Genomic DNA, 25,197 nt, shown 5'->3' with positions numbered 1-25,197 from the left:
TGAAGAAATCCGATAGAAATACAAGATGCATGGACAACTAAAATCGGGAAACACAAAAGTGTCAAAAATTACAATAAATGTTTACGTTTCTCAAGGTAATTATTCGATTTTTTTCTATATGTTGTAGTTATTTTTGTGCTCAATTGTGTTATTGTTTTATTTTTATTAAACAATAGTTGTTATAGTTTCATCTTTTAGAGATGAATTCCATTTCTGTCGTTATCCATTTTTATTAAACAATAGTTGTTATAGTTATTTTACCGGTCAGCCCCCCCCCCCCCCCCGGATGTCGATTCCTAGATCCGCCACTGTCAGGTTCCATACCTCTCGCTACCTTATTCATGTTTTCTTTTTTATTTGTTTTTTTCCTCAAAATGACTAAAATAAAGATTTTGTATATTTGCATTCTTTTTTAGTATATGTTGTTAGGCGTTATAGTTTCAATTGTTAACTCTAACTAAATTTAGATTTTCAGTTTTATATGAACTCAATTTTTAGCTTTAATTGAAGTTAGATTAATTTTTCTAATTCGAATCTTGTTGAAATCCACTCATTTTTTTGTTTGAGTTTATCTAACTGATATGGATTGTATTTTTTTTTATTTTTATGCATTTTGGTACAAATAGATATAAAGTTTCACACAATAGTTGTTCATTGAAGTTTGAGACATATTGAATAAAATATTAAAGAGGTATTGAAATACTATACTTAAAATGAAGTTTTTTTCAATTATAAATTATGTTATATTATTATTATTAGGGTTAATTACAAATAATTACTCTGTGGTTTGGCCGATTTTCGATGTGGTACCTGTGGTATTTGTTTTTTGCAAACACCTTCTTGTGGTTTTCGTTGTTATATAAATCAAGGAGACGGCAGAAAATCTGTTAAAAAGCTGACGTGGCACAGGGGCAATTTAGGAAATTCGATTTTTTAATTTTTTTAATTTTTTTTCTCTCTCCTCCTCTCTTCTTCATCGTTGATTCTCTTCTTCTTCTTCTGCGTTTTCTTCTTCACCTACACTCTTTTCTTCTTCTTCTTCCTCCTCCTCCTCTCTTTTCTTCTTCTTCTTCTTCCTCCTCTCTCCTCTTCTTCTTCCTTTTTTTTTTCTTTTTTTTTTCTAATTTTTTTTAATTCTAGAATTTCCAGAAATTTGGAATTTCCAGATTTCTGGAAATTCCAGAAGTGAAGAACGTTCTTCATGTCTGGAATTTCCAGAAATCTGAAAATTCCAGAAATCTAGAAATTCCAGATGTGAAGAACGTCGGGATACGTTCTTCACATTTGGAATTTCCAGAATTAAAAAAAGAAAAAAAGAAAAAAAGGGGAAGATGAAGAGAAGAAATAAGGAAGAAAAAGAAGAAGAAAAGAAAGGAAGAAGGGGAGAAAATGGAAGAAGAAGAAGAGGAAATGGAGGAAGAAGAAGAAGAGAGAAGAACAAAGAAGAAGAAGAAGAAGAAGAGAAGAAGAAGATGAAGTCAACTTAAAAAGAAAAAAAGTCAAAATTTTTCTTTCCCAAATTGCTCCTGTGATTTAACAGATTTTCTGCCGTCTCCTTGATTTGTATAACGGCGACAACCACATGGAGGTGTTTGCAAAAAAAAAAAAAAATACCACAGGTACCACATCGCAAACCGGCCAAACCACAGGGTAGTTATTTATAATTAACCCTTATTATTATTATTATTATTATTATTTAGAAGTTATTTTTTCCCAGTTCTCTTGACAAAGAGATTGTAAGCGTCTAATGTACATTGATAAATTCATTCTTGAAGAATTTGGATTATGCTAGATTCGAATTCAAAATGAAAGTAAATAAAAATAAAGGGTTAAGGTGCAAAAATACCCCTAACGTTTTGGGCGAGGAGCTATTTTACCCCTAACGTCTAAAATGGTGCAATTTTACCCCTAACGTTGGATGCCAATAGCAATTTTACCCCTAACGTTAATAAATTGGGTCAATTTGAGAAATAATTCATCAAACTGTCTTCTCGGTCATTAGTCTTGTCATCTACACTTCATACGTGTGTCATTTTATTCGTAACAAATCATAAACATACGTTGGGATGTGAAAAAAAATAAAAAAATAAAAAATATATAATGTCTTTTTATACGAATTAGATAAAATAAATTCAAAAAATTCACCGAATTTATAAATATTAATATCAAATTTTATTATTAAATTATAAAAAACATGAAATCCTTTTTTCAGAACGAATTGTTATGCAATTGGTGCTGAATAAGGAACAAAAATATATGTGTTTTATAATAATGTTTGAAATTGACTCAATTTATTAACGTTAGGGGTAAAATTGCTCTTGACTTCCAACGTTAGGGGCAAAATTGAACAATTTTAGACGTTAGGGGCAAAATTGCTCCTGACCCAAAACGTTAGGGGTATTTTTGCACCTTAACCCAAAAATAAATTTTGATGTTCAAAATCCTAAAAATGTACATTAATTATAGGATATTGAGATAATTGCTTTTGCAACATTGACTTATATAGTTTTTAACTATTATATTATGGGTTGTACAAAATTGTTTTTTTATTTCAAGAGTTTTTAACAGATGAAAATGAAACATGATCATAGAACAAGTTGTTGGAAAATATTAATTAAAAAAATATTATTATTTAAATCTCTTCAAATTATCAAATGTTGAGCATAATGATTCTAACTAATAGAATTTTTTTTTTTTAATTAAAGGCAGGCGAGCTGATAGAGGAGAGCTTAGGACATCCCAACTAGGTCGGCACCCCTGAAGAACCCCCGAAACCAGCGCCAAATTTATTAAAGAGAAAAGAAAAGAATAAAGAATACAAGCAAAACGACCTAGGTGAAGCGGTAGTTGTGCCGCCCCACACTGTCGCAAAAGAAATCAAAGATACAGAAATTAGGGAGCTCATCCCACCAGACAAGAGCATCAGTTGTTCTACCAAAGTTTGCTAAAGAATCCGCAATTTTATTCCCTTCCCTATAAATGTGAGAAGCGACAAGTGCAGCCGAGCTTAGATGTTGCAGGCAGAACAGCCAATCCTGCAAAATGTACCAGGGGACCTCCTTAGTGCGACTGCGGATGACTCCAACCACGTACATTGAGTCACTCTCGGTCCAGAGGTTCGTCCAGCCACGCCCAATCGCCAATTTAATTGCAAATACGGCTGCAGTAAGCTCAGCGACGAACCGAAGGGTAGGGTCGATGGCGAAAGCAAAAGCCCCTTTGAAATGCTTATCAGCACCTCTGAAAATCCCCCCACAGCCTGAGTATCCCGGACGACTTACAACAGACGCGTCAGTGTTCACCTTCGTCCACCCCATCGGCGGAGGTTGCCAGTAGACCGGGACGATCCGAGGAGAATCACGCATGTTTAGCTCGATGTCAAGTTCGCGCAACGTGTGTTTTTCAACCATTGAGTTCCCGCATGTCCCAAACAACTCTAACTAATAGAATTAATTTTACATATTAATTATAAAAATTGTTGAAAAATATTAATTAAAAAAATTATTATTTGAATCTCTTCAAATTCTCAAATGTTGAGCATAATGATTCTAATTAATAGAATTAATTACACATATTAATTGTAAAACGTTTTTTTTATCGAGTGGACTCAATACTTTATTAAGAAAAAATAAAAATTTTAATTAATGGGTAAAAAATATTTCCACTATCCTCTTTATATATTTATATCTTGACATTCTCTCTTATTTTCGAAAAAAATGAGAGAAATATAGTTCTCTCCTAATTATCTTTTTTTTCTATTCATTTTTTCTATTCTTTTATTTGTTTTTCTTGCTTAAAAAATTCAAGAATATATAATTATTAGAAAATATTAATGAAATCAAATAAGTGATATCTTCGAGCATGACTGATATTCTATACAGTGAAGAATGAAAAACAAATTGATTGAATGTCTTGATGAGATATTACGAGATGAAAGTAGGAGAAATCATCACCTTAAGCTAATTAGCAACCAAAAATCTAGTTGCTAAACCGGTCTCAAACGTGTGTTTGCAACCATATTTGTATCTTTAGCAACCGGAATGGATCGGTTGGTAATTACTAGGTTGCTAAATCTTTGAAACCAGGTCTAACTTTATGGTAGCAATATTCGCAACCAACAAATTGGTTGTTAAGTTGGTTGCAACCTTACAAACCGTTTTTTTTGCAACAACAATCTGGTTGCAGAATTTTCTGACAATTTGAGTAGATTTCTGACCAGAAAGTTGAAAAATCTAGCTTCATTAAGCAACAGTATACTGTCGGATTTATAGACAGCTTCTTTGATATTTTTTCTGTAAATTATTATTAACTATTATCCTACTATTTAAGAAACCATAATAAAACAAATAATCTAAATTAATAAAACAAACAATATATATATATATATATATATATATATATATATAAACTTAACAAAATAATATTTACAAGTACAATTACACAAACAAAGCTGAAGTTAAAGCCTAAAATAAGTTTTAAAGTCTCAAAATAATAAACTAGCTAAGTCATATATTCATGACATAATAAGTAATGGTATCACTGATATCAATTTATGTCTATATCTATCAATTGCTCCCGAAGCTCACTAATCTCAATGGCATCGACACACAAATGTAAACTTGGAAGCGATTACTCCATCCGTTGTCGTTCGTCTGTCATTTGTTATCGTTCCTCTTCCCATGGTAGATGCTCTATAAAATGAGCCCTCCATAGCAATAACATTAATGGGGATATTATATCAGCCAACACTGCAGAAAGATTCATAAAACTATAAGCACACCATTCAACCAAAACTATAAATTCATAGTGTCTCTCAATGTTACTTAAAATAGAGTCAAACCAATATTCATGGATACTCAACCAAAATAAGTAATTTGGATATCAACAAATCTTATTTAATTGGAACCTATAAGTCAGTTTCAATATAAACCATGACAACTAGAGTTTCTCTTGAAACAAGAGAGATTAGTGTTGAAATTTGCTAGGGCTGCAGCTAGAAGATCAACGTTATGGAAATTATACAAATTCTCTTCCCGAATATGGAAAAACAGTAAGGCCAAAATAACTAGCAGAGCTATGAATTCCTTCCTTTCAAGTTTCAATTAAAGAAAACTACTACCATGTACAAATTCGAAAGTTGGAAAAACACAAAAATAAAATTGAGTTGTGATAGAAGTTAAGAGTTAAATACCAGCGTTTATAGAGCTAAAAACAACTTATCAAAAGCTAATATGTCCTGCAAGTTTTTGTTACACAGTACCGTTCTTGCTCCTGTTTTTCTTGTGAAATTCCAATAAACAAAAATGAACACCCAATAAATTCAGCAGGAATAAACTAATTAGAATTCCTATTAGCTTCTTACTAGTCTAATTGCTCTTTGGTATTCCTTTCATCATATTCAAAAAGCCCAATTAACCAATTGAGATGGCAAATCAATGGCTAGTAAAAGACATATCAATTTTAGCTAAGACAAATTGACAGCCATATGACATGTAATAAAGTAATAAAAACAACAGTAATTACTAATTAAGTACCTTAGGGGCTTAAATATTCATTCTCCTTCAATAAGTTTTCCTACAAATTAATCTATTTGAATAGAACTAGAACAAGAGGCTATTGGTTTTGTAGTTAGATCCTCAATTCAACCTTCTTCATAATATCTCCAATGAATTCATCTTTATTCAATTAAAAAAAAATAAAAAACCTAATAATAATTAGAACATTTTTCTCAAGCTGAAAATGTACAAAGACATATCAATTTATATGAACAAGCAATGGAATATTACATTGTTTTAAAAAGTTAACCTTAATCATTATCAATATTAGTAACATCAAATTACAATCAATGTCTGAATCAGCTTATTTCCTGACTCTGATTCCAAAATATACTGATTTCTAAATTTCCATTTGTTTAATTCCTATTTCTTTTTATTTCCGGCTAAAAATCTAGATGGTCATATTACCCTCCTTTGAACTGTTGAACCAACTAGGATCAGTAAGCACTGAAATACTCAGAAATGAATCGGCTTATTTTAACCAGAGGCAAACAAAGGAGTAACGAAAAGCGTAACTAAATCTGACGGTCGGCGAGTAGATTTCACTTCAGAAAGAACTTCCGACTTTCAAGACGTTGGATCTGAGAAGCGGCGACAAGATGGTGGATCAAAAGGAGGAGACATCGGTGATCTGTGGGTTTGAGAGTGGAAACGACGGTGGGCTTTTAGGGAAAGCAGTGGCCGGTGGGGTTTTTTAGAGGAACGGCGGTGGATTTTGATGGTTTGAGTCTTTGAGGGGTTAAAGAAAGAGTAAGGTAGGCGACTGAGAAGAAATATGAACAAAAAAGTTATTATATACTCCCAACCCTTACCCCAACTCAAACCCTAATTTATTTAAAGGTAAAAATGTAAATATAATTCTTTTTTATCTTTTTACCTAATTGTAAAAGATGTCAGCAATATTGACCCAAAAAATTGGGCCCAATATTACAACCAAAAATTAATTTTTGAGACAGATAGGTTGCAACATTTGCAACCACTGGATCTTTGAAACCGTGTTTTAGTCTGAAATATATTTAACAAATCTGATTCTTACCTTTGCAACCATGTAATGTGCATTCCAACCAAGTTGGTTGCAATATTGCAACCGATCTTAATCCAGTTTCAAACTTTGGTTGCTAATTACCGTTTTTCTTGTAGTGATAGCAAAATGAATAATTGAATTCGAATATTTGGTGATCATGAAATTCCACCAAGCAAGATGATTATAATCAAGATGAATTTGTGACTAATTCTTATAAATTTTATTTTTATATATATAACATATTGAATTGATAAAGTTCTTCATATGCAACATTAGAAAAGTATTGATTGTAATAGTTTATAGCATAATATATTGATGTTGCTTCCATTTTAACATAAATTGTAATTCTTTTGTATCGTATATATAATATTTAATTTTAATTATAGTTTAATTCAATTTTTGTTTAACATCTATTGTAGATCTTTTGTATCGTAAATATAATATTTAATTTTAATTGTAGTTTAATTCAATTTTTGGTTTTTAATTATATTCTAATATATTTCTTAATTAATCTTCTATTTTATTATTATTGTTTCATAGAATTCCAAAATATGAAAATGTATTAAAATTACTAAAAATACAAATCATTGAATTTTGTAAAAATAAGTAATCATTCACCTTTAATTAAAATTCTATAAAAAAAAATTAATCAATTATTTTCAAAATTAATTTAATTTGAATTATCAATAAATATATATATATTAATTTCAAATATATATATAATATAAAAAAATTCATGGCATAATATAAAATTACTTAAAATTAAAAATGTCAATTTATTTATTTATCTAAATTATATAAAAGTTTCGTATCCCGTACATCGCACGGGTTTTCGACTAGTATATTAATAAATAATATGTGATTGTATACAATTAATAAATAAAAAGATATAAGATTAAAGTCCAATGAATTAATTAGAAAAGAAACCCAAAGATAATTTTGTAAAAAGCTAAAAACTTAAAAGAACTTTTAGTTTGTCAACTGCTATGGTTCCAAAACAACTAATGGTCGTGTTTGGTAAAGCGTTTTTTGGAAGAAAATTAGAGGTTTGGGCCACTTTAAAGATTTTAACTAGTCAAATCTCTAATAGTGGTGTTTGACAAAGAAAAGTTTGAAAGAGCTTATTGGGTCTAAAAAACTAAATTTGAAAAAACTCATTTTAGGAGCGTTTTTAATTAGCTTATTGTTCCATCTCTTTTTATAAACATTTTTACCCCTAACTAAAAAAATTAATCTCAAATAAATGTTTTATCATGTCCTTATTTGTTATTTTAGACAAGCAGCTATTAGCAATCAACTAAATTTTACCAAACAAGTTCACACAATTCACTGGTGTAATCAACTAGTTAAATCCGCTAGCAAAAAATGTAATAACAGTTAACAGCTAATTGCCAAAGATGGCCAATAAATCCACGTTTACAATTTATCATATTTCTAAAGAGCTTATTAGTTTACCATCACATAAAAAAAATCAAACAAATGACACTTTATTTTTTTTATTGTTGTACAAAATATCATCCAATTTATGATATCCAATACTTAACTACACAATATATATATATATATATATATAGGAGAGATCAGGTGTGACACATCTCTTATGATGTGACAATGACCAATTTTATAATTAACCAAAAGGAGGTGGCAAATTTGTAAATAAAAGGAAAGAGAAAATTGTTTTATTTTTTTTCTTTAAAATGCATTTTCCCAACTTTTCCAACCTCGTTTTTTTAAAAACTTTTATACCGTTGGACTCGTCTTAATTAAACGGTCATTTTAAGATCCATGAAGCTCAAGTAAAAAAAAATTCCGGTGAACGGAATCCGGGTGGGCGTTTTCCGGCGAGTAAAAGAGTGTCCAGAAAATTCTCAAAACATTCCAGAAAATGTAAAACATTATTCTAAGAAACTTTAATTCTTGAATCGAAGCGAGATTTCTTACGGTTTAATCCCAATAAAATTTTTTTCTTAATTTTATCCGTTTTACACGCTTCAACAATTTGTTGGGTAAAAAATGTAAGGAATCTCGCTTTAAGCCAAGAATTAAAGTTTCTTAAAATAATGTTTTACATGTTTTGGAATTTTTTGATAATTTTCTGGACACGTTTTTTGTCCTACTTACATTGTTCCAAATCAGTGTACCATTTGTTCCAACAGAAAATTGTTTTATTTCTTTTCTTTAAAATACAATTTTCTGAGATTTCTAACCTCGTTTTTCGAAATTTTTTATACTATTAGACTAATCTAAATTAGACAGTCATTTTAAGATTCTTGAAGCTCAAGTAAAAAAAATTCCGGTGAACGGAATCCGGGTGGGCGTTTTCTCGCGAGAACAAAAGTGCCCAAAAAATTCTTAAAAAATTTCAAAAAATGTAAAACATCATTCTAAGAAACTTTAATTCTTGGGTCGAAGCGGGATTTCTTACGGTTTAGTCCCAATAAAACTTGTTCCTTAATTTTATCCATTTTACATGCTTCAACAATTTATTGGGTCAAAACTGTAAGGAGTTTCGCTTTGAGCCAAGAATTAAAGTTTCTTAAAATGATGTTTTATATGTTTTTGAATTTTTTGATAATTTTCTGGACACGTTTTTTGTCCTACTTACATTGTTCCAAATCAGTGTACCATTTGTTCCAAATCATTGTACCATTTGTTCCAACATAATACTTGTATTGTTCCAACAGAAAAATGTTTTATTTCTTTTTTTTAAAATACATTTTCCCGACATTTCTAACCTTGGTTTTCAAAAAAATTTATACTATTAGACTCGTCTAAATTAGACGGTCATATTAAGATCCCTGAAGCTCAAGTTAAAAAAATTCCGGTGAACGGAATCCGGGTAGGCGTTTTCTGGCGAGAAATAAAGTGTCCAGAAAATTCTCAAAAAATTTCAGAACATGTAAAACATTATTCTAAGAAACTTTAATGTTTAATTAAGACGAGTCCAACGGTATAAAATTTTTTGAAAAACGAGATTGAAAAAGTTGGAAAAATACATTTTAAAGAAAAAAAAAACAATTTTCTCTATTATCTCTTTCATTTTATTTACCAATTTGCCACCTTACCTTTTTTAATTATCATCAAAACTACGTAGTTTTGTTATGTCACACAATAAGCTCATTGTCACAACTTAAGCCATTGTCACGCTAGATCTCACCCCTATATATATATACCAAAATCATCATAGAAATAGTACATAATAACAAATAAAAGTAGGTAAAAAGCATCATGAGGCCCCTGATCTTTCATTGTTTGGTGCATTAAACCCTCAATCTTTTATTTAGATACATTAAGCCCATGATCTTTCGTTGTTTGGTGCATTAAACCCTCAATCTTTCATTTAGACACATTGAGCCCTTAATCTTTCATATATGGATGTATTAGGTCTTTACGTAAATCAATTCATATATAAGTGTATTAAGAGCATGTTTGATTCAACTGTTAGCTAATAGATGTTGTTGTTGATATTAGTTGTTTATGTCTGTATTAAGCTGTTTGTTGTTGTTGTTGGTTGTTTGTTATTAGTTATTTGATTATTATTGGTTGGTAAAATTATTCTGAACTGTTGTTAGTATTTAAAATGTCTAATATGGACATGTTTTAAATTAATCAACGATAAATTATAAATTTATTGAACGCAACAAAACCTTATTTTTCGATAATTATGGTCTAAAATTAAAAATAATGTTAAAAAGGTGTTGGCCCAAAATAAAATAAATTTTATTTTTATGTATATAGAAAGCTTATGTTTAATTTAGGGTATAGTTTCTATTTTTGTCTAGAAAATAATGAAAAATACACTTGTAAACTAACTGCCAACCGATGAGAAAGTCCGGCACTACGCAAGGCGTGTCTTCCAATACGCGGGGCGTAGATCAAGCAACCAGAGAAGGTCTGCTTCAGAGGCTCCAATACACGGGACGTAACCTCAGAGACGCCACGCGTAAAACTTAGCAACAAGGCGTTTCGAGATCAGAAGCTCCAACACGCGGGGCGTCCATTCTCATACACAGGACATACTTCCTTACGCGGGACGTAATGCCAAGTACGCCACGCGTATGCACCATCAACAAAACGCGCCAACTCTAGAAGCTGCACTACGCGGGGCGTAATCAACATTACGCGGGGCGTAATCAACATTACGCGAGGCGTAACCAAGAATACGCGGGGCGTATCGTCTCTTCCGGTAGCAGTTGGAAGGAGTCAACAGCAGTTTGTGGAAGTTGAGGTAGTGGGATGATGTGGCATTGGTGGTTAGTGGTAGTTGGAGGAAGTTGAGGAAGTTAAGTTAGTTGGAGTTAGTTGAGTTAGTTGGTGAATAATTACCAAAATACCACTCAATAATTACCAAAATGCTACTCCAAAATACTATAAATAGACCCCCTCCCCTTCATTAAAAATCACACTCAACACACAACAAAACCCCTCTCTCAAGCTCCAATGCTTAATCCTTAGTTTTGTTCTTTAGTTCTTAAGTTCTTTCGTTCTTAGTTCTTCAAGTTCTTCCTTTCGTTCATCATTTTTCGTAGCTTCAGTCCTTCCTTTAGCTTCAATTCAAGTTCCAAAAGCCTCTTTTCAACTTTCTCGACTCAAATTAGTGTTTCTAAGTCGTTACTCTGCTCAAGTTTTCAATTAGAATTTCCTTTCTAAAATAATTTTCCAGATTCGTCCATCCTTTTTCAAAGCCCAATTATGTCCATTTAACGTTATTTTTGTCCTTCGATCCCTTCGACAAAGTTGTTCCTAACGTCCTGAATTTCGATCTAGCCTTTTGATTCACTCAATTCCGTGTCCAGAAACTCCGTTTACAAGCTGATCTTTGTACCCCAAATTCTTTTAGCTATTCTGCCCAGAATTTCCCAGATTCGACTAGTTGTTTTCAAAGCCAGATTCTGTCCATTTAGAATCCGTTTTAGCCTTCGATCCCTTATAGAAAGTTGTTCCTAACCTCCCGAAGTTCAATTTACACTATTTACTCGTCCAATTCCGTGTTCTTAAGCACTCCAACCAAGCTCCCCAAAGTCAAAGTTTAAATCTGCCCCATTTGCCTACCAACGTTTAGTCATTGCACAAAGCACATACCGTACGGGCCCGACCGGTTACAGCTCTTCGAGGACCTCGCACCTACACCAAAATTCAACTTCAATCCGAGATAGCTATTGTGGCTCCGAGTTTGTTGTTGAATTTCAATTTATTTTATCGCATTTCAATTCTTTGTATTGATTTGTTTGTTCCAATTCAATTGATTACCTATATGTTTAATATAGAAATTTCTCGATTGTAATTCATTTCCAATTTCATGTTTCAAACACTTATTCATCAATAAAATACCAATTTTCACTAAATCTTGTGTCAATTTCGCATCTTTCAATTTCTTTATTTTTCACGTCTTCAATTTATTCACATTAGCTTAAATAAAACAATTTATCTAGCAAAGTTTCTATAACGGCGCTAGAGACCCAAGAGGGACTTTTTCAATCCTTGCGTCCCTCGCCAATCGTTTCGTTTAGAATTCAAGTTTTGGCGCGCAAATTCCATAAACTTAACCATTTCAATTGAGAAGTAATCTTCTCTGGCACGCCCGCACCCTAACCACACGTGACAAGGTTGAAATTAGCATATTCGCAAAATATCGCTAACAATTTTTGGCACGCCCAGTGGTTCCTTTTTGTTTTTAGCTTAGCCAAAAATTGCAAAACCCATCACACACGTTTTTTTTTTCTCACACTCAGCTTTTCAATTTAGTTTATTATTATTCCATGCTCTTACTTTATGCAATTTTATTCGCTTTATTTTCATAATAAATTTGATTTAATCATTTTTCTATTATTCACGGAGAATGCCTCTGAATATCAATAGGTGCATAACAATTAAGCCATGACGAGGACAACATACGAAAATGCAAGGGACGCTACGATACAGGTGTATTTTGGTGGTTTCAATCGAGATCGACATTTTACAATAAGTACAACCGGATTGTGGGTCCATTGGTACACCGTCTTTAGATGCTACGACGATGGCTATGTTCAGTTATTCATAGCGATGAACATAATATCCATTGGTACACCGTCTTTAAACGTTAAATTTAACCAAACATGATCTTAATAAACCTATTATGAATTGATTTACGGAAGGACCTAATACACCCATATATGAAAGATCAAAGGCTCAATGTGTCTAAATAAAAGATCGAGGGCTTCATGCACCAAACAATGAAAGATCAGTAGCTCAATGTGTCTAAATAAAATATCGAGGGCTTAATGCACTAAACAATGAAAGATCAGAGGCCTTAGAATGTTTTTTTTTTTGCCATAAAAGTATTAGTTCATTTTTTTGTATAGTTAATATATTAATAAATAATATGTGATTGTATACAATTAATAAATAAAAAGATATAAGATTAAAGTCCAATGAATTAATTAGAAAAGAAAACCAAAGACAATTTTGTAAAAAGCTAAAGAAATTAAAAGAACTTTTAGTTTAAAATGGGGGATAATTTTGTCAACTGCTATGGTTCCAAAACAACTAATGGTCGTGTTTGGTAAAGAATTTTTTTGGAAGAAAATTAGAGGTTTGAACCGCTTTAAAGATTTTGACTAAAAAAAAGTTTGAAAGAGCTTGTTAGATCCAAAAAACTAAATTTGAAAAAGCTCATTTTAGGAGCGTTTTTAATTAGCTTATCGCTCCATCTCTTTTATAGACATTTTTAATTAGCTTATCGCACCATCTCTTTTATAGACATTTTTACCCCTAATTAAAAAAAATTAATCTCAAATAAATGTTTTACCATGTCTTTATTTGTCATTTTACACAAACAGCTATTAGCAATCAATTAAGTTTTACCAAACAAATTTACACAATTCGTTGTCAAATTAGCTCGTCAAATCCGCTAGCAAAAAAAAAAAACAGCTAATTGCCAAACATGGCCAATAAGTTCACGTTTACAATTTTAAACAAACATTATACTGAAATGTCACAAACTGTGAAAACATCAACCACCATTTGAATGTGTTCTGGAACCACCCAAAATGACTTATGCACAAGTATGATGAAAATATAAATGACAACCAAATTTCAATAAACAACAGAGTGAAATTTCAATCCAAATGACTTAGTCAAGGATCAAAGCAAACCCAACATTCAATCCAATTTCAGTAAACAACAGAGTAAAATTTCCACACAATTACTAAACAGAGAACTGAAAGAGGATAAAAATTCTGTTTCTTCATCGTTAATAAAAAAGTTGGACTAGTATTTAGCAGTGGGAAATATTAATCGTCATTCACCGATCTTGGCAATGATAGGAGTGCATATGCTCTGTAGCTCATTCATCTTATCCTCAAACTCATCTGCCTCACCTAGCTCCATTCCATCCAACCATTCAATAGCTTCCTCAATCGCATCCTCAATCTTTTTTTTGTCTTCTGGGGCTAGTTTCGAGCTGATATTATCATCGGTCACAGTATTCCTCATGTTATAGGCATAATTCTCCAATGAATTTTTTGCATCAGTTTTCTTTTTATTTTCCTCATATTCAGCCTTGTATTTCTCAGCCTCCTTTACCATTTTATCAATCTCTTCCTTGGTCAATCTTCCCTTGTCATTTGTGATTGTTATCTTGTTCTTGTTCCCTGTTGTCTTCTCCTCAGAAGAAACAGTTAAGATACCATCAGCATCTATTGAAAAGCAGTCAGTGATCCAAGGGACACCACTTGGAGCTGGGGGAATGCCAGTAAGCCTAAATGTTCCAAGTAAATTGTTGTCTATCGTTCTTTTGCTCTCACCCTCATATACCTTTACCAATACGCTGGTCTGGTTGTCAGATATAGTGGTGAACTCCTCCTCCTTCTTTGTAGGAATGGTAGTATTCCTTGGTATCACAACAGACATAACACCTCCAACAATTTCCACTCCAAGTGACAGAGGGGTGACATCGAAGAGCCGAAGATCCTGCAAGTTTCCACTTAAAATTGCAGCATGTACAGCTGCCCCATACGCAACAGCCTCATCCGGATTTAAGCTCTTACAAAGCTCCTTTCCATGGAAGAATTCCTGCAACAACTGCTGTACCTTTGGAATCCTAGTAGAACCACCAACAAGAACGACATCATCAACACTGCTCTTGTCCATATTGGCATCTGTCAAACACTTCTCAACAGGCTCCATACACTTCCTGAAAAGATCCATGTTCAACTCCGCGAATCTGGCACGGGTAATGTTTGAGTAGAAATCAATACCATCAAACAAACAATCAACCTCAACAGTTGTCTGAGCAGTGGATGAGAGAATCCTCTTGGCCCTCTCACAGCCAGTCCTCAATCTCCTAACAGCTCTAGGATTTCCAGAGATATCTTTCTTATTCTTCCTCTTGAACTCTTGAACGAAGTGGTTCACCATTCTGTTATCAAAATCTTCACCTCCAAGGTGGGTGTCACCAGCCGTGGACTTCACTTCAATGGTACCCCCTTCAATGGTAAGCAGTGAGACATCAAAGGTACCACCACCCAAATCAAAGACCAATACATTCTTCTTCCCAGCGCTGATTCCCTTCTTGTCAAGACCATAACCAATGGCTGCAGCAGTAGGCTCATTGATAATACGCATAACATTAAGGCCAGCTATCGCACCAGCATCTTTGGTTGCCTGACGCTGAGAGTCATTGAAATAAGCAGGAACAGTAACCACTGCATTTTTAACAATTGATCCAAGATAGGCCTCAGCAATTTCACGCATCTTAATAAGAACCATAGACGATATCTCCTCCGCTGAAAGCTTTTTCTCTTCACCCTTGTATGTAACAACAATCATAGGCTTATCACCAGGACCAGCAACTACCTGAAATGGCCATAGCATCATGTCACTCTGTACTGTGGCATCAGAGTATCTTCTACCAATCAATCTCTTCGCATCTGTGAGAGGTATAGACCGTAAGAGTACGAAGTTTTCCGAACTGATCGAGTAGACAACATAAGTATGTATCCAAATATCAATTTGCAGAATATGTAATCCCCAAATTACGGTTTACTTAAGGTTCTAATAATTCATTTGATTCCGAATGTAATCAAACATCAAAACGAAAGCGAAACAACAACACCAAAAACAAAAGGCAATAGAATCTAAACTCGATTCACGAAAATAACAATATATTATGATGATGTAGACAGAACGAAAAATAAGAAATCAGATAGGAAGCAGTGTACATACCAAAAACAGTGTTGATAGGGTTCATAGCAACCTGATACTTGGCAGCATCACCGATTAAACGCTCGGTATCAGTGAAAGCAACATAAGAAGGGGTCGTTCGAAATCCCTGATCATTGACTATGATCTCCACTTTGCCATGTTGCCAAACGCCGACGCATGAGTAGGTGGTTCCGAGATCGATACCGATCGCTGGTCCTTCTTCGTTTCCAGCCATTGCAGCAGAATTCAGTGATTCAGAAATTAGAAATTTATCTTTTCAACTTCAATATGTATAGAATTTTGGTCGAAGCCATTTACTTCATGTACATGACCTTTTCTTTCTCTCCTTTTCCCGCCATGTTGAAATTAATTAAACTTGGCTTTTAGAGTTTGATTGGGGGTTGGCAGTGGTGGAGGGAGAGAGTCCCTCGAAATAAATAAAAAATAAATTTTTGTATTTAATTTTTTTTTATTTAAAGTTTAATTAGATGCCTAAATTATATCGTAAAAATCAATCTGAACTCTAATTTTCTAAGTTATCTTATTTTTTTATTAATATTATATGATATTTTTAGTTTCAATTATGATTTCAGTTTTAATAAAAGACTACTACTACTAGTGGTGGAGATCGAGGAATGCTAAGTTATGGAGACAACAAACGACCCCGGTACTGTTATTGTTCGTGAAGCGAGTCGAATACTATTAGAGGAGTGGCAGCAGGCTCAGAATAGGTGCACATTACAGAGCAGCAGAGCAGCCTCTATGTTGGAAGACTTGACACCGACCCCTCGTTGGTACAGTATCCTGTTGTACTGACGTTAGTCAATTTACTCTCCTGGGGAAATCGGGTTGTGCAGATGCAATCCGGAACGCTGAAGGAGGCTTGTTCGTTGCGCGGACAAACTGTGTGGATGGCTTGATGGATGCGCAGGAAGGAGAAGCCTGGGCGCTAATACAGGCAATGCAGTGGGCTCGTAGTCTGGGCCTTACCGCGGCGACGTTTGAAACGGACTCCCTCCTCACTGCTAATGCGATCCACTCCCGTTCGGTTGATATGTCGGAGTTCGGTGATCTTATTCAACAATGTCGGAACATTCCGGCTCTTAACAACGGTTTCTCAATCCGTTTTATTTATATGCAAGCAAATATGTTAGCTCATGCCTTGGCTAGAGTGGCTTCACACCATGCTTGCCCATCCTATTTTGATGTTATCCCTGCTTTTATTTCTCCTTCTGTATTGACATTTTGTCGGTCCACGGACCATTAAGGAGTAAATTACACCAATGGTACCTGAACTATACCTCAGTTCACACTTTGGTACCTGAATTACATTTTGTCTCAAAAATATACCTAAAGTAACGATGACCAGACAATTTAATACGTTTAGCCAGTCACTAACGGGTCAATGCGAATTTTGACCATTTTTAATTAAAATTTTAACTAAATTTTCTCTTTTATCTTTCTTTTCCATTCTCCTCCCTCCTTGATTCTAATTTCAATTAAATAAACCTTAGCAATAGTTCTTCTTCTTCATTTTTCTTTGTTTTTCTCTCTCATTTCCTTCCTCTCTTTTAAAATGAAAATTCAATGTTCCATGAATATAAGCCACCAAATTAAGTGTTCCATGATGGTAATTCCTGATGAATTTAATCTATATCTAATGCATTTAGATTGAATCTTTCCAGAAACTAATTCAATCGATTGGCATCCTGCAAATTAATAACAATATCTTTTTCATGGGTAATGGGTTTTTAAACCGATGTAGACGATCAACGACGGTGGTGGATCGAAGGCAGCAGAATACACCAATCAGTTGCTGAATAGTAAGGAGGAGAACATTGTTATGTTGGGAAAGAGGGGATTTATTAGAGTATAGTAGAGTTACTTATATATAAGGACATTCTTGTAATTACTTGTAAATAGTATAGGATCATTTGGTAATTATCCTACTCTTATGTAATAGTATAAATAGATGTAAATACTTATTAATAAATAAGAGAGTATTATTTATTTTACCATTGTTCACATGGTATCAGAGCAAAAATATTTTACTCTCTCACTCCTATTAAAAATTTGCTATCTTTAGAGGATCTATTATGAAATTTTACTTTTTTTTGCAAATAAAAACAAAACACGCCATCGGGAACAACTTCTGCTTCCGCTTCCGCGTTTCCTGCTTGGGAAATCGTTTCTTTTGTATGCTTGGGAAGAGCAGTTATCAACAGTGATATGAGATGGGATTTTTTTTTTCCTTTCAATTGGTACTTAACTTTGCTAATCTTTTTTCCTGCGATAGAAGGAAATACCTTTTGATGTTCTATCTACTGTTGCAATCGAAGTGCCCACAACTCTTACTTCGAGTTCCCAAGCACAAGATAAAAACACAATCCAAAATCAAGTTAGATATCAACCGTATAAAACAATCAAGAATAGATTGTCTCTAATAAATCAACACAAGATCAAGGAATAAGAGAAAGAGATGAAAATCAATTGAACGGAAGGAAGCGGTGGATAATCTCGTCCTCAATACTGTGGGTCGAAATTCTCTCTCCCGGGTTATGTATGTGTATTTCGAAAATTACATGTAGGGGGTATTTATATTCTCTTGTATCTAAACCCTAGTTAGATAGAACTAGGTTACTGAATAAGAATTTAATTCGGAATATAATTCTTATTTATTATTTACAATTATATCTTAAATATAAAGATAATAATAATAACCTTATAGGATAATAATAGGAGCAATTTAATCTCATTAAAACTCTTAACTTATTTATCCTTTAATTAATTTAATTCATAATTATAATCTAATTAGAATTGTTAAAATCAAATTAAATATTTATGTATTTATCATACATAAAATCGTCCCCCCTCACTAACTGGGCCTTAATGGACTCAGTTGGGCTTCCATCAATTAATTAACATATGTTTCTCTTTTGGGCTCCAAGTCTTATGTGTGACCCATTAGGTTCTTATTGCTTCTAGCCGTATGCAACTATTAAATTAATTTTCACAGAATTATATTTAATCTTTGCATAACGGAATGAGTACGCGAAATGTGATTAGCAAATCCGAAACATTCCCCCAGAGCTATAAGAAGACAGGTTGATTCTGTCGTTGACCTTTCCGTATTAGTTACAGTATAATTCGATCCTTTATCAACTAAATCCTTGAACTGAATCTTATGACTATGGATAATGTCAAGTCACATATAGCAAGACGTTCGTTTTACTTGTACAGGACGAGTCAACTCCAATTAGATAGGTTAAGTGAAATCTGTATTTCAAGTCTTAAGCTATCACCTTGCAAGGATTTAGAGTCAAGTCTTCCACAAGCGATCCTTGGACGTATCTCCCATTTATCGGGAGTGACAAATGCTCAATCCAATGTATAATTATCCTGCAATTACTTCCTGTGATACCCAACGTCTGCCGTTCACACCCCAGAGTCATCTCTGTTATGGATCGTGTTACAACAGGATCAAAGCATCACATTCCATAATCCAGAATCACCAATTAACATTCATTTGAGTCTGAGGATTACTTATACCTATTAATACCAATGAGATGAACATGTGACAAGGATGAATCTACCCATCCTGTTATCTCAAGTCGGGTCCCCAATCCTAATGAACTCCCTTTCATTGGATCCATGCAACTGTCCAGATTATCTGTATATCTGAAGCTTGTGAGATCAGCTCTCTGTCTTGACAGAAGACATTGTTACATGCAAGTCTCAACAGTGATATGTCAATCCTAAACATATTACTTGACTTGGGGTGGTTTTAAGTTTATTAGTTTATTATAAAGTTCCGTCTCACTTCATGCTTGTATGAACACTTTACAATCACTTTAAACAAACTTAGGGATTTCCTTTTATTAGACTAAATTAGTTCTTTAAAAGGGGTTGCCTTTATATAGTTATGAACCATATCTTATTAAAACAAATGACATAAAGAACACTTCATTCATATTTAGTTTATATCCTAGAACAATTGTCTATAGGACACTAAACCCCAACACATCTCTGCGTTTTTAGACTTCTCATCCTTTCTCTTACTATATTTCATCCATACTTCATATTTTTGGTCTCTAGTTTTCTGGTGTTAAACTGATATTGGTTGATTTCTAGTATTTCCATCTGGCTCCTTGCGATTTTGTACGGTTGTTTCTGGTGCTTTTCTTTGGCTGAAACAGGCCATATCTGAAGTTCTTTCGTGTGCTTGGTGGTTGATACGAGTTCTTCCTCTGTTATCAATTACTTTCACTTCCTGAAATGGCGGAAGGTTTTGAGGATTTTGAAGTTAATTTGTCTGACTCTTCTCCACCGGCATCGCCAACATATTACTAAGTACACCGCTCTACTATCAATACTCATCGATATGGTTCTTCGTCTGTACAAGGCGATTACAATATATACATATTTACAGCTGATAATATGCACTTTTCTGGTGCTGTTATACGTATATCTACTATTTCTATTCTGATTTACATTGTTAATTATAATGATGTTCATTCTACCTTTTTTTTTCAAATCTACTTCATTTTCTATTTGGATCATAGATACTGGTGCTACATGAGACATGAAGCTTAATCTTTTTACCTTTGTTAATGCCATTAATTCTAATAATTGTGTTCATTAATGGTTCTAAAAATGAAATTACACATGTTGGATCTATTAACGTACGTTCTGATTTTATACTTCAGAACATTTTACATATTCCTACATTTCTCACAACTTGTTATCAGTTGGGAGATTAATTCATGATTCTAATACTGTGCTTGAATATTTTTTCCTAATTTTTGCCTAATTCAGGACTCGTGTTCTGATCATACTAGTGCTATTGGCTTCTTTCGAAGCGACTTCTCAATCTCTTGATAAATATGTTTGTCATAAGATTGCTACTGTTCTTTCTATTTCACATGTTTTACCATAATTTTTCACCCAATGCTATCTCAACTACTTTACCTTTTCAGTTGATACATATGAATCTTTGGGGACCTTATAAATTAGCTAGTCTAATGGCTATTATTGATGATTACAAACGTACTATTGAACATATTGGTTCAATTAATGTAGGACCTAATTTTACACTTCAGAATGTTTTTCACATTCCTACTTTTACACTTAATTTGTTGTCTGTTGGCAAATGAATACATTATTCCAAATTGGTGCTTATTCCAAGACTCGTTTTCTAATCGCCTAATTACCATTGGTTTTTTTTTTTGTTTTCTCCATGGAGGGCTTTACTATCTTACATCCCATTCATTTTCTCATACAATCAAATTCACGGTATTGACTATATTGAGATTTTTTCTCTCGTTGCTAAGGTTGTTACCGTTTGGTTGCTAAGGTTTTTCTCTCGTCCTGATATCGGTTTCGAGGTTCAACAACTTAGCCAGTTCATGATCACACCTTGTACTCATCATCTCAACGCGGTGTTTTATCTTCTTCGGTATCTTAAGGGTATCCTTTATTATGGTTTGTTTTATGGTGCTTCCGCTAATCTTCACCTTATCGCCTATTGTGATGCTGACTAGGGTCGTTGTAAAACATCTCGTCGTTCTGTTAGTGGTTTTTGCTGATTTCCACTCAAAGGCAACTCGCTCACATTTCCACTAAACTTCAACTTGCTGATTTTTTTAGTAAACCGCTATCCGCTCATTCTCTTCAATTTTTTCTTCTCAAGATGGGTCTTGTTTCATCACAACCTCCATCTTGAAGGGGGGTATTAGAGTATAGTAGAGTTACTTTATATATAAGGGCATTCTTGTAATTACTTGTAAATAGTATAGGATCATTTGATAATTATCCTACTCTTATGTAATTGTATAAATAGATGTAAACAGGAATTTTCACATGCACTTTAATGAGCAAGTGAATTTGCTCATTCACCGTTAGATATAGGCTTATTAAATCTAAGCCTCAGGATGCTTTGAATCTCTATCTTAGGATTCTAATAAACCTAGATCTAACGGTGAATGAGCAAATTCTACATGCTCATTAAGGTGCATGTGATCAAGACTGGTAGATGTAAATACTTATTAATAAATAAGAGAGTATTATTTATTTTACCATTGTTCACAGGATTCAGATTCAGATTTTCTCTTCTCAGATTTTCTTCATTATTTCTACGGGTGTTTTTTAGTCGATTCGTTTCTACGGTAAGGAAGTAGACAGACAAAGAGAAAGAGTGAAGATTGGTTTCCATGCCTGTGTAGAGAGATGAGGTTTTGGGGCTTATCTCATTCTTTCTTTTCTTATTTGGCTTTGAACAGAGATGAGACAATATAAGTGGAAAATTGAAGAGAGAAGAAATCGTAGAGAGAGAAAAAAAATTGAAGAGAGAGAAAATCATCTAAGAGAGAGCAAAAGAAATTGAAGAAAGTGAATGGAAGAGATAGAAAAAATATTGGAATGTCTTTGCTTAGAGATTTCCATTTGATTCTACCTAGAAAATTGAATCCAAAGAAAAGAATTAGAATAAGGAAGAAAGAGATGGAAATAGAAAATTAGAAAGGAAAAAAAAGGGTAAAATTGTATTTACAATTGATATGGGTCCATATTTAAATTAAAGACCTAGTCAAATTATGCCACATCATTATTTTTAATAATTAACTTGTTGTAGCAAGTCATAAATATTATATTGTCCAGTCACACAAAGTTTATGTATATTTTTGAGACAAAATGTAATTCAGGTATTAAAGTGTGAGCTGGAGTATAGTTCAGATACCATTAATGTAATTTACTCGACCATTAAGTAATGAGAATTTCCTTTCAAAATAAAATAAAAGACTACTAGTATATTGCACGAATTGGGTTGCATTATAATTTTCAAATGAAATAAGAAAATCAAACAGTATTGAGAAATTAAGGAAAGTGAAATCTGACATTTTTGTTAAAATTGAATTAAATGAGGTGAATTGAAACAAATTTTTTAATCCTGAAATAATAAACTTTTAAAGTTATAAAAGTACGTGATTGTTTTTTTCGAAGAATGGTACGTGAGTGTTTAGTTGCAGTTTTTTGATCTCATATTTGTCTTTTCACTTTTAAAATGAGAGTTTTAGGTGTTTGGTTAGATATCTCCTGTTTATTGTTTATAGCTCAAAAGTAGTTTTTTTTTATAAAAATAGAAAACCTCTGCTTTTTAAAAAAACAACAAACCATAATAGGAAATTGCAAACAACAAATAAAACAAACGGAACATATACATATAATTAACAAAAGTTAAAAAAAAATAATACACATGATTTTAATATGTTAAGTCTGATTTAACTCGGAAAAAATCTAAAACAAAGTCTTTGGTTAGATAACTTTATAATAGGAGAGAATGAGAATTAGAATACTTGATTGCTTTTTTAATTTTTGGTTTTACCAATTTAATTTAGAAATGAGAATTATATTCCCTTATTTATATATAGAATTATTGATTTCCTCCTCACTTTCCATTCTCATCCCCTTTAAAATTTAAGTAAAATGAACTTGGGTGTGTATCGGTTCGGTTTAAACCGCATACCGAACCGAATTGAGTGAATTCGGTTTTTCGGTTCTATTTTATTAACAATTTGGTTCGGTATCGGTTTTAATTTTAAGTGTATTTCGGTATTTGGTTCGGTTCGGTTTGATAGAAAAATGTAAAAAAAAAAACGAACCGCACCGAATTACACATATTTTACATTTTTATATATATACATACACACATATATTTTATTATACAAGTTTAATTTTTTTTTATTATTGTTGAGATAATAACCCAATATAGATATATTTTTAGAAATATTTCAATTTTTATTGTTGTTGAGGTAAATTTAATGAGAAAATATAGTGATTTTTATTTGTTATTTTTAACTTAATTCGGTTTGTTCGGTTTAAACCGAACCGAATCGTATATTTTAGTTCGGTTTTAATTCGGTTTTACCTATTATTCGGTGTCAGTGTGAATTATTTTGATTATTTCGGTATTCGGTTTTTTCGGTTCGGTTCTGATGCACACCCTCTATTTGTCCTTTTTTTTTAACCAAACCATGTTTTGTTTACAATTTCCACTAACTACCACACCACATGCATATATTAATCCAAATTAATCCTATATGAAATTTTGTTCAAACAAGTATTATATAAAATATAATTTATTAATATATGTAATATCTTATTATATTATTTAATAAAAAAATTATTACTTTGAAATAAATAAATAAATTTTAATTTTGTTACATTTTGATTAATAATTAGATTCCGAATTCAGATTAAACCAAATTAAAAAAATAGTCATTCTGATTATGATGTTACATTCTGATCCTGATTCCGATTCCAATTCTGATTTCAAAGTTTAAACCAAACGCTGATAAAAAAAAGCATTATTAGGCCTTTGATCTTTTGTTTTTTGGTTTATTAAGCAGTTGATCTTTTATTTGGATATATTAAAACCCCGGTCTTTTATTTTTAGTCATATTAAGCCCTTGATTACCAAAAAATTATGTTTTCAATATAAAACTCGATTAACAGTGTTGTTCATTTCACCTGTGCAGTTTTGGATATGTAATATTACTATAGGAAAACTGTAAAAACCTTAATTCAAACTGTAAAAATCAATTCGGTTTCATTACTGGAAGAAGCATTCATCATTGCATTGTTGCGGCCTCGGAAGGGGTAAATATGTTGAACAAGAATTGCTTTGGCGGAAATATGGCATTGAAGATTGATATCAGGAAAGCTTTTGACACCATTGATTGGAATTTTTTTCTGGCTGTTCTTGAATCTTTTAGGTTTTCTTTGCAATTTAGAAGCTGGATTTTGGAAATGCTTCGGTCTGCTCGTATGTCAATTTCTTTTAGAGGAGGTAGCAAGGGCTACTTTGGCTGCTCATGTGGGGTTCGGCAAGGGGATCCTCTTTCTCCAATACTATTTGGTATTGCAGAAGACTTCTTTAGTCGTTGGCTGGCCAAGTTGGTGGGTGAAGGAAAATTTCAACCCATGGTTTATCACAACACTACTCCTTTTCCTTCTCACCTTTTATATGCAGATGATATGTTAATCTTCGGCAGGGCTACTCTAAAAAATATGAAGTGTGTCAGGGAACTTTTCAACTTTTATGCTGCCACATCGGGTCAGACGGTTAACTGGGATAAATCTACAATTTATTTTGGGAGCAGTATTTCCATTCGGCGCAGGAATCGGCTCACCAATATTCTGGGTATTCGTGTTGCTCGGCTGCCGATTAATTATCTTGGGGTGCCAATTTTTCAGGGGGGTGCCAAGGGCTCGTTATCTACAGCCGCTTATGGATCGTTTCCTTGCTAAATTTAGTCTCTAGAAGGGGCGGTCGCTTTCGTTAGCGGGAAGACTAACTCTGATAAAATCTGCATTAACGGGTGCTCTTATTCACTCACTTATGATTTACAAGTGGCCTTCCTCTCTCACCACTAAGATTGC

The 25,197-nt window shown here is 33.0% G+C and overlaps 1 protein-coding gene across 1 annotated transcript; it reads right to left on the bottom strand.

Annotated features, from left to right (window-relative positions):
* Positions 1-13,857: 13,857 nt before the first annotated feature.
* LOC136227219 (heat shock cognate 70 kDa protein-like) lies at positions 13,858-16,006 on the bottom strand. Its single transcript, XM_066015891.1, has 2 exons — positions 15,784-16,006; positions 13,858-15,488 (listed from the first exon to the last, which is right to left on the bottom strand). The coding sequence occupies exons 1-2, from the start codon at positions 15,995-15,997 to the stop codon at positions 13,858-13,860; spliced, it is 1,845 nt and encodes a 614-aa protein (XP_065871963.1). The 5' UTR covers positions 15,998-16,006.
* Positions 16,007-25,197: the final 9,191 nt, after the last annotated feature.

This window comes from Euphorbia lathyris, chromosome 4, assembly GCF_963576675.1.
Source record: "Euphorbia lathyris chromosome 4, ddEupLath1.1, whole genome shotgun sequence".
Taxonomy (NCBI): domain Eukaryota; kingdom Viridiplantae; phylum Streptophyta; class Magnoliopsida; order Malpighiales; family Euphorbiaceae; genus Euphorbia; species Euphorbia lathyris.
Note: the sequence above shows the minus strand (reverse complement) of the source record. Positions and strands in the feature narration are given on the sequence as shown.

Bases quoted from the DNA above. Each gene is read 5' to 3' on its own strand.
- LOC136227219 (XM_066015891.1), bottom strand. From the start codon at position 15,997: ATGGCTGGAAACGAAGAAGGACCAGCGATCGGTATCGATCTCGGAACC. The intron at 15,489-15,783 runs GTATGTACACTG...TACCTCTCACAG, and splicing joins CCCTATCAACACTGTTTTTG to ATGCGAAGAGATTGATTGGT.